Below are 17,832 nucleotides of genomic sequence, written 5' to 3'. Positions count from 1 at the left end.
TAGTTCCTGAGATATAGATTTTTCAAAATAAATTAACTAACTACTAATCTTTCAGTAGATTTTTAAAAAATTTTGCTTTTTAAAAAGCTATATCTACTATATCTCGAGAACTATTAGACGTAAATAGCTCTTTTAGGGCTAATGTTTCTAATGTAAGAAAATTTACTCTTCTTTAAATAATGTTCTCTTAGATTTTCTAGTGTTGTTGGTAGTTCTTAAGATATAGAGCTCCGAATGAAAAATTTATGTTTTTTTAAGGTTTTGAAACAGCCGCCATTTTTTATTCCCCTACCTATACTTGGCAGACTCATTAATTTTGACTAGTAATTATACATAGTTTTCATTAAAGTAATAAAAAATTGGGATGAGATAACTGCCTTTTTTTCTTCTCTGCTCTTGTACTATTTGTAATGGCTCGATTGGCCGAAACGTTGAAGAGGTAAACTAAATTGATAAAGATGGTCGAGGCTAAAAGCATCTAATTTATTATGATTGTTATTACAACTGGTCTCAAACAAGAAATCAAATTATATATAAAATTATTTACTTTTGCGACAATAAAATAATAATAATGCACCTAAATAACCGATCACAAGATAAAATTATTGATAAGCAAGCAGAGGGGCGCTAATCCATTAGTGCGATAGGATCTCATTAAATGGAATGAAGGGGGCTAAATGTTTGGCCCCGCTTTAGTTTCTAGATGACTATTGCAGAAGTACTTTATTTTACTAAATGATTTCCTCGAGATAAGTTAGCTATGATTCCTTCCTTGCTAAAATGGTCCTAGTTAGTTATCTTAGGATTATCATCGTTAGTCAGCCCAAGCATGATATAAAACGCATGCCATTTAAGGTTAAGAATGATCTCGCTCAATCTGAAAAAAATTGTTAATCTGAAACTGGGAATCGTCCCATTTACTATCGGAAGTCCACCGTATTTGCTTAATTTATATTAAAATATCTTTTAATTAGTTCTGAGTAATTATTGGAAATCTAACCTGGACGAACCCTCTTCGAATCTTCAGATGTACTTTCTGCGAAGACCTCCATCCTATTTAATACTTGTTCCTCGATATTAGATAGGGAAACCAAGAGAAAATGGCAGTTCAACGGGTTGACACTCCACCCATTCGATATAATGAACGATACGAAGCACTGACGAACTACCACAATAGCCTTCGGTTATAGTCTATAGACTTATTGCAAACAGATAATGATTATGACGCCAAAACTAGTGCCCCATCTAATTACTAGGACCGTTAATAATTGACCATTAATGAACCGATCTATTAAACCATAGTCACAATTAGGGATTATCCGGGTAATTGAGGGGCGGTTTATCATCATGATTGCTATTTTCTGAAATTATCAACCGAATCCTTTGGATGTAGCTTAAGCTATTTAGAATTAGCTATTTACAACAATAGAAAATTATTGAACAATTTAATATATGATAGTAATCAACACATATGCTGATGTATGGATTATAAATCAATGACAAATAAAATTAATTATTACTATTCGGCCCCAAATAGATAACAAGAAATATAAATATAAATATTAGTCTGTATACATGAGTTATATGGCCGATAAAAATCCCAGACCAAACGTACCCAGTTATCCAAACATTTAAAAAATTTTCTCCACATGTAAAATTGCTACAATGAATTTTAAATTCAAATCTTAAGTTCATTATGCGTTTTAAACAGTCTGAAGGATATTAATAAGGAAAATATTTTCTTAAAACGTATGTTAATATTATGTACTAACAAAATATTAATGTTTTTACTAAATAATTGTAAGAAAAACTAGAAATAAATGATTTTGCAAGAAGCATCTGAGTTATTTGAATAAAGTACCATTATGGAAATGAAATAATGGTAGGTTGTATATAACAAGTTGGCAATGAAATAAACAGATTTGAGTTGATCATCTCAGATTTATTTTTTAACTAACAAGGCGAGCCTTTGCACCTGAGATAACCAATTTCAATGAAACCTTTTTTGGTGATACTAAGTCGAAAAATAATAGACACGTATCCGAGGGTTATTGCCAACGCGGCTCCAGGAGCTGAGAAAATAATTTTTTTACTTTTTTGGTTATTATATTATACTATTATATTATTATATACCAACCTATTTGATTTGCTTTATTGCAGAATAATAACAAAAGATTATTGAACTTATTAAATGATCTTAAGTATTGAAAAAAATACAAAAACCAAACATCCCTTTCAGAAAAGTAGACCAAACACATTTTGTCAAGGAAAAATCAAATTAGATTCGGTTTTAGCGTCTTTTGAAAACCTTCAATATTTCAATACAAAATTTTCATATAAATAAAAAATTATGAATTTTCGGACTTGATTTTTGGAAGATATGTTTTGTCTACCGCTGCCTCGCGGTCACATCAGTATAAGTTAATAATATATCAGTAATTATTACATGAGGTAATAATATGTCGCTTTTTTTATTGCAGAATAATGAAAATATATGCTCAATTGTATTAATTGAATTATAATGTATACAAAAACCCAAAATCGCTTCCTATATAGTAGGCCGAAAAACATTTCTTTAAGAAAAAGCAAGTAGATTCATTTCTAGCATCCTCGAAAACCCTAAAATATATAAACTGTAAAAATATTCCACTTAGTCAAAAAACGTCATTAGGTCTGAACTGTTTTAATAGTCTGCCTTTATAACACAAATTTCTGTCGATGAAAGTTGCGAAGTGGGCAAGGTAAAATATTTTTGTATTTTACGTTGCGAAGTGGGCAAGGTAAAATATTTTTGTATTTTATGAAAATTCATGTTTTGAGGACACAAAAATTAATGTGACTAGCTAAGTAAATAAGAAGTGAAATTTGGTTTTTGTGATTTTGTATACTATTAATATAATCCAATTAATACAAGTGACTCTATATTTTTGTTATTTTACATCCAAAAACAAATCGATTGATATATTATTAACCCACAATGCCTCTTCCTATCTCTCTTTTTCAAAATAATATTTATATTTTTAATCTTTAGTTTAGTTTTTATTTAAGCACCCATTTTTTGCCATTGTAAAGATTACTCTGATTAAGATCTAATCATAAAGTTTCCATTGATATAAGAAACTGAACGAAAGAAACTATTGATATAAAAAGGTTATACAGTACTTCCAATACTTCATCATAAATTTTCTATTGATATAACTGAGAAATGGAAACGGTGCAGGGACTATACAGTACGTGTATAATCACAAGTACATGACGTTTGTTATGTAGTTAGCTACATTTATGAAATGTTAAGATAAAAATATCAAAAAATCAAAGAGCTCACAATAAAGAAGAAAACAAGATGCAATTTTTATTTTTTTATAGGTAAAGGCAAAAAGAAAATCAAACTTGAAAGGTAATATTAATTATTAATACCCAAATACATAGGAATGAACCAAGTTTTTACTTCTATTCATTAATACGAGATGAAAGCGACGAAAATAATTTGGGATCCTAAGTAGAACCCCATGTGCTAAATGTTTAATGAGAACCGTGGTACCAAGAGGGATAATTAATACTTAAAAAACGGCTTCTCTTTTCAACAACTATTTATTTTGTATTGTATATTATATGTTATTTGTACATATACTATATGTCTATTTATTTATTACAAATGTATATGTATGTCTGTACAGGTATTGGTTACGCTGTGGTTTTAATCGCTTTCTATGTTGACTTCTATTACAACGTCATCATCGCCTGGGCTCTCCGTTTTTTCTTTGCTTCCTTTACTGACCTCTTACCCTGGACAACTTGCGATAACGTCTGGAACACACCTAAATGCAGACCTGTAAGTACTGCTGACTTAATTACATAAGTTTAAACAGTTATTATTTGAAAACGTAAATTATGAACGCTCAGATCTGAAACTAGTTCCGAACAACTGCGATAGCGTTTGAACTGGTAAGAGATTTGAAATGTACCCACGGCATCTTGAGTTGACTCTGCTAGAGGTCATTGCTAACATGAAATATTAAGTTTTCCAAGCAATCATCTTGGAAGAGATGGCCAACACTTACATTGAAGTAATATACCCCGGGAACAACTCTAGCCAGGACAGTGAACATGACGCATTTGCGAGACGTAATACGGTACACCCGCCTGGATCAAACCACGGGAAGTATACGATCTCTGTATTGCCGTGGATGGGTAAAAGTCTAACCGAGCTTCAGGACTTGATACCACCGCTATCTATATATGCAAGGAATAGTATTCCGTACGTCGAGGAGCGCCTCCTCTCACTCTTGAATGGTTTTTTGGATACGGGATACTTTCCGAAAAAGTGGAAGATCGTCGATTTGAGACTCCTCTACAAGGGAGGTAACCGAGATAAGCAACTACTTAATTCATACAGACATATATGTTTCCTTGTGATGAGAAAGGTCCCGGAGAACCACGTGATGACAAGCTTACGACCTGTTTTCGATCGAGCAAGCCATCCACGAGAATATAGTTCGACCAGAGTCAGAGGAACTGTAGATGTCCTACTGAGAGCACAAAGAGAAGTCGAGCGGAGCGATATATGATGTTGGTGCTTTTTGAGATGTCCTCCGCTATCGGTAGCGTCTGATGGCCGAGCGTGATCCAGCTGCTACAGGGGTACGATACACCCAAGAAACTTCTAGGCCATCGTTTGAAGCTATCTCTTAAACAGGCGCGTGAAGATCAGGTATCTATTTCGAGGTGAAAGCTTCAATAGAGAGGGGATGACCAGAACGATCTGTTCTTGGTCTTGTCTCATTAAAGCATGTTTTCGATGAGATGCTGGCAGTGTAGGAAGAGGAGCGGTTCTATATGTAGACCTACCTGCTGTGGTGGCCTCCAATAGTAAATCTGGGGTCAAGAGAGAAGCCCCAGATGCACCAGCTTAGTATCCCTATGGTGAGAGGGGAAGAAGATGAGGATGGCCACTGCCAAAACACGAGCCATCTTCCGTAAAGGTAAGACTGATCAGGCACACTCTATACACATAGATACAGAAGTTACCAGAATAAGTCCAGATGAGGTTGTGATCTACAGTGGCACTAAGTTAGGTATAGGCCTAAATGTGACACCTCACTTGGAATATCTTGCTGGTAGGGTGGTTCAAGTAATGAAAGTACTAAGCCAGATGGGAGGTGTATTCTGGGGCCTTGGGTTTCAGGTTATAATTTTTTTCATCTGCCCTATTAGAGAAAATCATACATAAATTATTTAACTCTAATGTTCAGTATTTGATGGGAAGTAAACTTTTTTGGTAAACTATATGGTGATGAACAGGGTGGATGTAGTCAGCCTTCACATTGAACCGCTATGTTTCCCTTCTACCCATTGAAGGATTGCATGCCCACTTTATAGACACTAGTTGTATCCCAGGTGGTTGGCATAACCTCCACAAAAAAAAAAAAATCAATTTTTTGTTCTATTAACTGTTGTCAGGACTTCAACTTGGGCATGATAGTCCATAAATCCAACACTTGAACCATTAAGTGGTAGCTACCACATTATTTTCAAATTATTTAAATAAAACAATAAAAAATGTATCCCACAAATCATAAAAATATTAACTAAATGCAGAGTGAATTCTTTGTGCAAAAATATTACTTCAATGTTTAATGAATTTTCAGTATAAATGTTATAAAGTGATGAAAAATGGTTAAGTATTGAGAAAAAACCAAACATTAATGTATCTGCTAGTGAAATTCATTAAGCAAAGGAAACAATTACAGCCTTCAAATAAAAAGTAATCAGCTAAAAAAGTTCACTTAATTGAAATTCAAGTAAATCCCGGGTTCAGAAAAATTCAAAAAAGTATAAATATTGATGCAAATATTTATGTAAATACACATTAAAGCACAAGATTTTTAAGTGAAATTTTTAATTTAAAATTTGAAAAAAAATCCTTACAGATAAAATGATCTTATTGTATTTCTTTCTGTTTATGTAATATGGACAAGCTTGACGTCAACATCTGGTCAACTGAAATGAACATATCCAATCTCAACATGACCTACAAGAATATCAGCACTACTGCATCACCATCGACAGAATTTGCTTCAGCCTCATACGAATATTTCACGTATGTTCAATTAATCAATTTTTGTTTAAAATAATAATTAATTGTTATTTTATTTTTTCCATTCTAAATACAATAGTAACAGGGGAGACCAATAGTAAAAATATAAAATAAATAGGATTATAATTGAATAAGCTGAAAAATTGTATTTATTCCACAAAAAGATCTGTTGTGTAATAATTTTGGGTTGCAGAATGTTAATCAGATTATTTTCATTATCCCACTTAAAATATTATAGTTCCTGTCGCCGAGAAGTTAAGCTATAGTGTCCAATTTTCTGAATCTTCATGCTTCTTACTTATTGCTATATGTTATTTGCCACACCTTTCTATCTAAGAACCATCTTACTTTGATGGATCAAAAAGTCTTAGAAAATTATCCACAATCATCTTTTTTTGAATAGTTCAAGACCATCAGGTTAAATTTTTATATTAAACTATGATCATTGCTCATTATGGATTGTAAATTGCTTTACGAGATTATAGTAGTGAGTAGCAATACTGAAGGAACCCAGTTCAAGGAAGACTGTTTTTAGTTTTCTTGATTAGTTCTAACATCCACAGAGAAAAAATTAGAACAATAAAGAACTTTTTTAAAAAAAAAGTTTTCCAGATAGAATCCATTTAAAGAGAGGTGACCATAAGCATCCAAAACATGGTCAGCATATATAGGAGTATACAGTGGCCAACCATTCGAAATAATTCACAAAACTAATTTTGGTTTTTTAGACTGGACTGTTACTTTTTAGTTCACATCAGTTTTAACAATAGTAATCAGAGAAACAGATCCAAATGTTACTCCTTCGAAAAAGATCCTCAAAGGCTTATGTAAATCTCCCTTAGTTACATGCTACACACTTTTCCATAACTATTCCTAAAAGATATTTCAAAGAAACCAGTATTTTGAAAATTCCAATTTTTTTTTTAAAGCATGACTTGGATCAGACGGACAAGTTCTCTTCTGGCGCTCATTGGCGCTCAACATTAAGAATTTTTTAATTCTAACTCCAAAATAACTTCACCTATTCATTAAATTTGAAATATTAAATAAAAATAATAAAATGGACATATCCAGAGTCGGTTGAAATGATGCTTTAAAAAATTATGAAAGATTATTCATTGACAACATTTGGGGAACTATTTTTCATTATAGATATTTTTAATTAGGTATATAACTTGAAGTTGTAATGCATTGTAAATGAAAAAAAAAATTTTTTTAAAGCAGTTCTAACAATGATATTTTATTTAATAATTTAATAAAATACTATTGGTTATTCTTTTCCAACAGTCGAGCAATTCTGGAGCTACATCGAAGCGAAGGTTTGCATGACCTTGGCGCAATTAAATGGGACATGGCTTTGTGTCTTCTAGTAGTTTATTTAATTTGTTATTTCAGTCTTTGGAAAGGAATTTCAACCTCTGGTAAAGTAAGTAAATATTTTTATATTCTTATTTTCACTTTAGTTTTTTTACTTTTTGAATTAAAAAAAAAACTGAAAATAATAACAGTTTTTAAATGATTTCTTCACTTTCTAAAACATGAATGTGCAAACTCATGATTCCAAAACTAAATTCTAAGGATAATGAGGTTGATCTATGAAATCTGGCATGCAATCTGCCAATTCCCAAATTTTTTAGGATGAAATATGATTCTGAAACAACTTTTTATATACTGGTATAATTAATTAATAATTAATTTAATCTTAAATCTTCTGTAATAATCTACAGCGTTTTTCATATATAAATCACAAAATCTTTTTATTATTGAAATACATACACATTTGTTTTATAGAAAACAATTTTTAAACATGAAAAGATATTTAATAAGTGTCACTTATAAACTTTATATTCTCATGTAAATAAAAATAATGAAAAATTTGATCTTAGTTGTAATCTTTATTGAATGTGAAAAGGTTATGTCGAAAATAAAATGCATATTGTCTATTAAACTGTGAAAGATTGACAGTTCAAAAAAATTATTACGCCATTTTGGAAAAAGAAAAAAATCAATGCATCATTCAAGAGACTTTCTAAAAGAATTCCCGAAGTAAGAAAAACTATCTAGTTGATAGTATAGACAATGAGAAGTCTCTAGAACAATGCATTGATTTTTTTTTTTTTATAATAGTATTAAAATTGTATTTATTTTTTTCAGACTTAAGAGGTATCACAGATTAAGTGACAATTATATGTTAATAATTTTATTTTTGTGTTTGACTTTCTGCCCCACAGTATCCTTTAATAATACCCTACTTATTCTTGTTCCAGACTAACAACTAACTTGGAATATTCATAAATGATTGAAAAGACAGGAAATCGTTTGTCAATTCCAGCTATGACAACACTTACTAAACTTCCAACTAATTACAAAAGACTCATTTATATGACTATAATAAGGCCTATCTCAACTAACGGAGTTGAGCTTTGGGGCTCCACTAAACCATTGAATTCCTCTTGTATTCAATCCTAACAATTCAAAATCCTTAATGCTCCTTACTTTGTCACAAATCAAATTATCCATCTCAATGTTCCATCTGTTGATGATTTTACCACAACCAGATATCAATCATTCCACGATAAACTCCTTAACCACCCAAACCCACTTGTTACTAACTTGGCTTCTCCTTCATAATCTTCCTGATAATCCGACAAATGTCTGAAAAGAAGATGGCCTCAAGACCGTCTCCTTTAGAAATGTTATTGCACTTCTATTAAAGGATAGATTCTCCACATGTCTGTATCATGCCATTGTATAACTAACATCAAATTTACTTATTGCATATGTTTATAAATATCAATAAATAAATTTTTAAAAAATACAGTTAAAATTTTAACTGTAACAATTTCCTAATGGAATAATTTTTTTTTTTTTTTTGCAGGTTGTTTGGTTCACAGCATTATTTCCTTATGCAGTACTGCTTATTCTCTTAGTCAGGGGAATAACACTCCCTGGATCTGCGGATGGTATCAAATATTACCTCAGCCCAAATTTCACCTCTATAACAAAAGCTGAAGTATGTATCATTACTTGAAATCTACTAACAATAATTTTATATAATCAACTATCTTATATTCAATATCTTAAAATGTTTACATTAATATCTTAAAATGTTTACATTAAACTAATTTTTTTTTTGTAATCAATGCTACCTATCGCTATGCCTAAAGAAAAGATATGATAATTATATTTCCAAGCAATAAGAAACAGTATATTTAGTAGCTTATTTAAAAATTATTGGATTCAGAACTGATATGTAAATAACTATATTACATTATCATTGTAAAAGTATCTTTAGCAAGTTAACTTACTTTTATTTCAAAGTTAACACAGAGATACGTAAGAATTTTGTTAAATAAATTTCTGTAAATCAATAACGAAATTAGGATAAATTACCCTATCCTAGTTAGTATTAATGTTTCCATATTGTGATATATTTATTTGTTTTTATATGAACATTGGTTAGTCAGTTTATACTTTGTACAGGTTTGGGTTGATGCAGCTACACAGGTATTTTTTTCCCTTGGCCCAGGGTTTGGTGTACTACTTGCTTATGCTTCCTATAATGAGTATCATAACAATGTTTATCAGTAAGTAGATTATTCAGTCATATATTTTTCTCATATATTATTTTTAATAGACAGGCAAAGGATATTAGATGTTCATTATTAGGTACCTAATTAAAAGATTTGACAAATCATAAGTTATTAGGATCTAAATTGTATTAGTTGGATAGATTTATTATATAGAATACAAAGCAATTTTATGCTACAATTTTGCACATGTGTTAAATGTGGAACTTAGAGGAAATGCTGCCTGTGATTAGAGAGGATTATTCACACTTTAAAACAATATTCAGATGGTACCGGGAGTTTGAAAGAGGAAATTTTGAGCTTAAGGATGCTCTAAGATTAGGTCATCAAACTTAATTGGTGACAGAAGAAGACATTAATGGTTTTCGGAACTTGCTTCAAGCCTACAGGCAAGTGGCCTACCACAGACCGTGGGCATAAATGCACCAGCAGTTTGTAGCATTCTGCAAAATCATCTTCAAGTCAGGAAGATTTACTCTCTTCGGGTGCCCCGTAACTTGACTGAAGCTCAGATGATGAATCATGTTGTATGGTACAGTGAAATGCTGAAGATGTTCAGAAATGGAAAAGCCTCTAATGTAAAAAGTATGGTAACAGGTGATAGAAAACTTAGCTTTATTACAATGAAGTCCCACCTAAGACTCAGTGCAAAGTGTAGGTATTTGAAGATAAGGATACACCTATGATACATCTAGATCTGTTTAGAAGAGAATGGTGGTGGTATTTATTAGTATGAGGGGCATTGTACAGTGAATAGTGATTTCACAGAGAGGCAAGCGGTACACTGAGAAATGTCTCCCAATGTTGGTGGTAATGCTCCAGCGCATCACTGGCTGAAAGGGATCCATTCTACAAGTTATGAGGACTTTTGAAAGCTTGGGGGGTTAAGTGTGCTCAAATCGCAGAAGTAATGTTACTTTGGAGGATGGAGAAGTGTATTTTTTGTGATGAAAACTATTTTTGAAAACTTGTAGAAAATAAATTTATATTTCATAAGTTTCCTAGTGCCCTGTACAATAAAAAATTTCAGTGTGAGAACTCATAATAGTTATATGATTTCATCCCATGATAAGGGGCTATCCCTTTCACCACATTTTTATTATAGTTGGTATATAGGGCAGTCAGAGTCAGTATTATAATGCGTATTAAAACAAGGATATCAAGTGTAGGTCTGAAAACATTAATATTATAACCTAATAATTATAACCTGGCAATATTAATATTAAAAGGCTTAGTAAACGCTACTTTTTGATACTAACATCACCAATCACTGGTTACACACATCCGTCTGCACAGTATGTAACATTGTGTAATTAAAAATTCAGTGTAATAATTTGACTACACTATAAGGCTAGAATAGATTGTTAGATTACAGGGTAGCCTTCCTGCCCTAGTTAAAACATTTGAGAGCAGTAGACCCCTAAACAACATTAAGTATAGTTTATTTGATTTTTTTATTATTGTTTTCAGGGACGCTCTCCTGACTTCACTTATCAACTCTTGCACAAGTTTTGTGGCTGGATTTGTCATATTTTCCGTACTGGGATATATGGCTCATGTGACAGGAAGAAATATTTCAGAAGTGGCGACAGAAGGTCCTGGGCTTGTATTTATAGTTTATCCTGCTGCTATAGCAACAATGCCTGGTTCTATCTTCTGGGCTCTCATATTTTTTATGATGCTGCTAACACTAGGCCTCGACAGCTCGGTAAATAATTTAATTAAGTTCATTTTGTATTAATGAGTAAAAAATTTTTAATATATAAAAACAAATAAAATTCATCTCCCGTCCAATAGTAGTTATCAGTTTACACTCAGTAGATATGGTGGTTCCCATCGGAACAGAAGGTACTATTAGTCGAATCTGACCCATCTTATTTGATTTGGGGTTTTCAAATTGCTTTTTGTAGGAATAAATGAAGATTTTAAAATGTTTATTAAAAAAAATGTATGTTAACATACAAAAAAATGTATTAGTACTTTAAAAATAGTAATCAACAATACTTTAACAGTCTTAACATTATAACAATTCGGTTTCATTACTAGGTTTGTTTTTACTCTTAACAATGGAATAGTTACTAGTCTAAAAACAAGATTTATAAAATAAAACAAAAATATCAAATATTACGTGTTCTAAAGGTATAGCATATCTTTAAAACATCATCTAAACACTGAGCTCTCACTACAATAATTTTTTTGTTCACTATATGTATAATATTTGAATAAAATTCAAATATCTTTAAAATTCTGAGTTCTGCACAGGTAATTCCTCTCTATCTGATAATATGTCAGTGAAATTCCATGCCTCAAAATTCCCCAATTAGAAAAAAAAGGGGATATACCAACCTACTCCTCGTGCCAACTCAGGTAACCCTTGCTATAAGTTCTCCTGGTAAAATTTAGTTAAACAATGATAAAGAGATCTGGTGAAAAAACGTAAAATAAAGGTTTGAAAGTAACTGAAAGGTAGTTGCAACCTATGATTAACCAATATGGTTCTATCTCACACATCTTCATTCAATGTTTCATAATGCCTCATACCCATCTTTGAAGCTGTTGGGGTTGGAGAGACCAAAAATTGAGACACTTGGATCAGATCCAACTATACGGTACTTCTCAAGGGTCAGTAAGCTTGTTCTTACACAAGATGAAAAAAAAAGTATGAATGTAGCAATAATAAACAATATTTGTAAACTAAATAAACCTATTTTATTTCCTGGATTTGATTTTAAATTAATAGGCCATCATATTTGTTAACAGTTTGGTGGATCAGAGGCTATTATTACAGCATTAAGTGATGAATTTCCTTTAATAGGAAGAAACAGGGAAATATTTGTTGCTTGCCTGTTCACTCTTTACTTTATTGTTGGACTTGCTTCATGTGCCCAGGTAAGAAAATTATGATTCAATATTATTTCACAAACTATTAGTTTTAAAATGACTAATATTGTATTTACAGTACACTCACTAATCTAAACCTTGCGAATCTGAACCACCCCTTAAAACAAAAATGTTAAAGATTTGATTTTATATATGAAGTACATATATTCTTAGATTCAATAAAACCATATTAGCTACACCTTCAGTACTGGGCTAAGATAATATAGTTTAAGATACCAGCTCCTTTTATCATAAAATTGAAGCTATATATATAGGAGAGACAACTTGGAAGCGTATTTATTATCTCAATTTCTTTATCAGTGGATATAATTAACCTTTTCATAAAATTAATGTTCAGTGTGAAATTGTGTAGTTGATAAATTTATTTGTTATTTGTCAAGTGACCTTTTTTTATCGTAAATTTATCGATATCTGAACCCATTTTGGTTTTGATTAGTTTGGATTAAGGAGACCCCACTGTAATTCAATCAACTCACAAACCTCACTGTCTACATATGTTGACAAATATTTAGAACTGCCATATATATATATATGGTAGAGTGTATCATAATAATTAAAAGAAAGATAGAACCATCTTTAACTGTTGTATATATTTATTTTATAACCCTTCTTCAATAGCTTCAAGCTTAAAAGATTAATATTATAGTATTTATAATATAATAATATTATATTATAATATAATATTGGAGTTTTTCATAAGAATCAAATCATCTGCATTTGCAAATAATGTTAACTCTATTGACACCATTTTCCATTATCATCCTATTTTACACACAAAGGTGAGATAAACTAATCTGAAGAAAAATATAATGTTTTTATACAGTTCTTGCAACCCGAATCATAGCTTTTAATTCAAAAAATAAATTACAAGGAAACTCATCTCATCAATACTCTGCTACCTGCAGATGCCTAATCTTCAAAATCATTTTTTCGAAGTGACTATTGCAAAGTTCTCACATCTTAGTAGCCCTGATCAACACCCAGTATTTACGCACATACTGCAATTTCTATTGCATAATTGAGTATAGATGAAAAAGGTAACCAACAAGGTAAACAGTACATTAGACAGTCACTGGGCAATGGATCAATGCTACAAAGGAACCTCTGATTGGAAGCAGATTACTTCCGATCCCCATCCTAAACATATTTAAAGCTAATACAAAAATGCAAATTTCCATAAGCACTTTTGTTCTTTTTTTTCCCTCTATTATTCTTTTTCTTGTTATCTTCTTTGTTCCGATAATTCACAGTGTCTCTTTTGTTTAATGAGCTATTGAAACACGACATAGCCATCCATTATTTCATTTAAATAATAATTCAAAAAACTAAAATTCTTACATATATAAATATAGAGCAACATTATTAAGAAAGGTTGCAGGAAAATATTCACAGAATAAGAAATCTTATTGACCAAGTAGACAACAAGGTGGATTGAGAGTAACAATATTCTGTTATAAAGAATTATTATGATAAATTCTAGATAATCTTAAGGTAGATAATCAATAGAGTATAAGTAACCAAAATGATGTTATTTTTTTAACAGGGTGGCTTCTATTTTTTTCATTTACTTGACCGTTATGCTGCAGGATATTCAATCCTTTTTGCAGTATTTTTTGAATCGATAGCAGTTGCTTGGATTTATGGTAATGTAAAAATCAATTATGATTGTTTGTCTTGAGACATTCATTTTAATAATTAATCAATGAATAATTACTTTCACAGGTACTGAACGATTCTGTGGAGACATTAAGGACATGATTGGTTTCCGGCCAGGCTATTATTGGAGAATTTGTTGGAGATTTTTAGCACCACTCTTTATTATGGTATGATATTGTAAACTGGACGGTAAATAATATGTAGATAATTTAGCAAAAAAATTCCATTGATGACTTGGAGTGTTGATTAGGTATAAAAAATATCACAAATAAACCTGAGGATCTAAATCCAAGAGATTAATTACCTTTTATTTATTCTACTTTATTAATCGATGGTGGTAAGCAGATTGCAAAAATATAATACAATAGAAAATGATAAAGTTTAATTTAATAGTGTTAGATGTTTATTATGCTCAGTGAATCCCCTAGTTACAAAATGAATGGTAAAACTCTGGAAGAATGCATATTAATACTACAACTTTGTGTAAAAGTATTAGGCACCCACAATTCGTATTAAAATAAAGCAGAATAAAAATAACTTATACTTTGTATATTATTATATACAAAAATAAAAACTCGATTTAATAATTTTCATCAATCAATTGGCTTTACAGACCTCATATACTTTTTATAACAGAATTAAGAACTTTCAAATAATCTCTTCATTAAATTGTAACAAATTACTTTTTTTTGTTATGTTATATTTACCATTTCTTAATATTGTCTCTTTAATGAGTTGTAGATACAAGGTTAAAATAAACTAGTAACACTAAGAATGACAATATCAAAGGAATTGTAATACAAGAAGTTAAAAACTGTTTTATATATCTTGAAAAATTTTATCAGGTTTAAGGCATTGGTACTAAATAATTTTTTTATTTAAAAAAATCTCACTTGTACCACCATCTCATTTAACATCTCACTACTTACATCATCTAAATGAATATCATGTCTGTGTTCCTAATGTGCTAATGATCCATTTTTAATTTTCACTCTACGATGTTTCAATGTTAGTTAATAAATGAAAAATGACTTATTTCGGAAAATAACAGTAATGGCTTTAGAGAACATTAATGTGCATTGAATAAATATCCAAGAGTTGTTTCCCATTTTTTTTTTTTAATACTTATCTCAAAAATATTTTAATTTGGGTTCCTACAATATGTATCTCTGAATCATAATCTGTTGAATATTAAGTACTCCTTGGAAGAAAGAGGTTGAAAGTGGAGAAGCTCTGATAGGGAGGGTGATTTAAATTAACTGATTAATGGATTTTAGTTGATAACCACCTGTCAAAGATTCATATAAAATAAAAATGCCATCACTGGTACCCTACACACCTGTAGGGCTTTCAAGAATACAAATTTATTCTTCTTTCAAGAATAAATATAGAATAGCTTATAACAACAGATTCTTAGGTAAGACTGATAAAAATAATAGTTTTATAAATAAAAAAAAAAACTTTCTTCTTTTTCTTTTCAGTAATTCATACCCTTTATCCACTTCTTTATTTTATAAGTCATCCGAACAATGTTTTGCGCTCTTCTGCTCGCTATCAAGTTCTAAAAATAAATATAGTTACAATCAACAGTTTCATATTGCATTTTAATAAAAATACATATTTACATACAAATAATCTAATATTTGAATAATTTACATCCACTTCACTAATTTATAACCATTAAAAAATCTAAAATTTTTTGAGATCAAGCTGAATTTCTTAGTTATTGTTCATATTTTTTTCCTTATCTTACTACTAATTTTTAGATGCACAATATTTTAATTAAAATCATTTTTTATATATTCCAAATATAAGTACTGTTTTTCTAGATGCTTATTTTTTTTTATTTTTCATAAGTGCTGTTTTCTAAAAATGTTTTTACAATTGAAAATCATATTTATTTTAATTTATTATTAACATTTTAATATTTTTTATCATATATACAAATTGTTAGTAAAGTAAGGAAAAAAATAAGAACAATAATAGGAAATTTTGCCTAATCTAAAAATATTTTAGATTTTTAAATGGTTATAAATTAATGAAGTGTACGAATATATAGTTAAATATTAAAGTATTTGATGTAAATGTGTAAACATTTTTTTTTATTACAATGCAATGTAAAATTTCTTGATTGTAACTGTACATGAATTGTAAATCTATTGATTGTGAATATAATTATTTTTAGAATTTGATAATGGACAGAAGAGCCTAAAATGTTGTTTGGATGACATAAAGAATAAAGAAGTGGATAATGGGTATAATTTACTAAAAAGAAAAGAAATAAAGTTTTAACAAATAAAGCCCTTTGGAACTTAAGATGTAGGATTAGAACTAATTATTTATATTTAAAATAAAAAAAAAAAAACTTACGATAGATGTTGATGACAGTCATTGCCTGTAAACAAAAACAAACAATTACTTATCATTAAATTAAATGAAGCAATAAACTATTTGATCTGAAATTCATTTCAGTTTATAATTGTTTACGGACTTCTGGGCTATGAACCGCTAACATACGGGGAGTATACTTACCCAAACTGGGCAAACATACTTGGCTGGGGAGTGGCAATGTCAAGTATTATCATGATACCTGCAATGGCACTTTATCAGATAATAATTACTCCAGGAACATTTTTACAGGTAAAAATAGTTTTGATAGCTTTCTTATTGATATATGTGTACATTTTTAATTAGTTAAGGAAAATTTTAACCATATAACTTAACACTGTTATTTTGATATAAAAGGAAGATGGTCCAAATGCGCTAAAAAAAAAAAACCAACTCAAATATTAGTTAAACTATTTAATGTGAGCCAATGTTTTACCCATTTTGTAGGGCTTCATCAGGGTTAAGAAAGATACAAACAATTAAAAATAATGTTACAAAGTAAGAGGATAGATAACATGAAATAAAACTAAACCAAGGTATGGTTAAATCTGACTTAAAATATGTGGAAATTACATAAAAATGAACAAATTAAATTAAAAATGAAAATAAGATGTGCAATGAAAAGTATAAATAAACAAGAATTACAAAAAGCTATTAGACAATTAATAAAAACGGGAATACTAACGACTAAAAAAGTTTAAAAAGAAATATAAAAATACAGTACACACTAAAAGACAGAAAATGAGAGAAATAAGAATAAAATAAAGGTTAAGAAAATAGGAACAAATTTTTAAAAAATAGAAAAAATTAAATTTTCTTTATTATACTTTGTTCATATTCATATAAGTTTTCACATATTTTAACTCATATTTAGCCATATCTTAATTTACTTTTATTTCATTTTATTGATTCTCTTACTTCGTTATGTTATTTAATTTTTTGTATCTTTTTTAGCCATGATGATCCATGCAAAACGGGGTAAAACATTGTCTCTTCTTTTTATACAGCACATACGATCAATCAATGATCTTCCAATTTTATTTTCAATATTCATTCTTACCAAATTTAGTAACACAGTAAAAGTATAACGTGGGCTCTAAATAAAAATAGATCTGAGTCTTAAATGGACATGGCCAGCAGAACACATTAATTCATATGTATGTTTTTTATTCATGCGATTAGCAAATATCCTCAGTTGCT

General features: G+C 30.0%; 1 protein-coding gene across 2 annotated transcripts in view; it reads left to right on the top strand.

Moving 5' to 3' along the window:
* Positions 1 to 17,832, top strand: part of DAT (Sodium-dependent dopamine transporter) — a 156,104-nt gene that overhangs the window by 135,507 nt on the left and 2,765 nt on the right. For both annotated transcript variants that reach the window (XM_067045869.1, XM_067045868.1), the window contains exons 4-13: positions 3,678 to 3,832; positions 5,979 to 6,100; positions 7,385 to 7,523; positions 8,976 to 9,110; positions 9,581 to 9,684; positions 11,158 to 11,395; positions 12,448 to 12,576; positions 14,132 to 14,231; positions 14,311 to 14,411; positions 16,717 to 16,884. In XM_067045869.1, coding sequence (XP_066901970.1) covers positions 3,678 to 3,832; positions 5,979 to 6,100; positions 7,385 to 7,523; positions 8,976 to 9,110; positions 9,581 to 9,684; positions 11,158 to 11,395; positions 12,448 to 12,576; positions 14,132 to 14,231; positions 14,311 to 14,411; positions 16,717 to 16,884 — 1,391 coding nt within the window. The remainder of the gene's footprint in view (positions 1 to 3,677; positions 3,833 to 5,978; positions 6,101 to 7,384; positions 7,524 to 8,975; positions 9,111 to 9,580; positions 9,685 to 11,157; positions 11,396 to 12,447; positions 12,577 to 14,131; positions 14,232 to 14,310; positions 14,412 to 16,716; positions 16,885 to 17,832) is intronic.

Source organism: Halyomorpha halys, unplaced genomic scaffold (assembly GCF_000696795.3).
Source record: "Halyomorpha halys isolate HHAL.00 unplaced genomic scaffold, Hhal_1.1 Scaffold10.1, whole genome shotgun sequence".
NCBI classification, from domain to species: Eukaryota; Metazoa; Arthropoda; class Insecta; order Hemiptera; family Pentatomidae; genus Halyomorpha; species Halyomorpha halys.
This window is presented reverse-complemented; position numbering and strand designations above follow the sequence as displayed.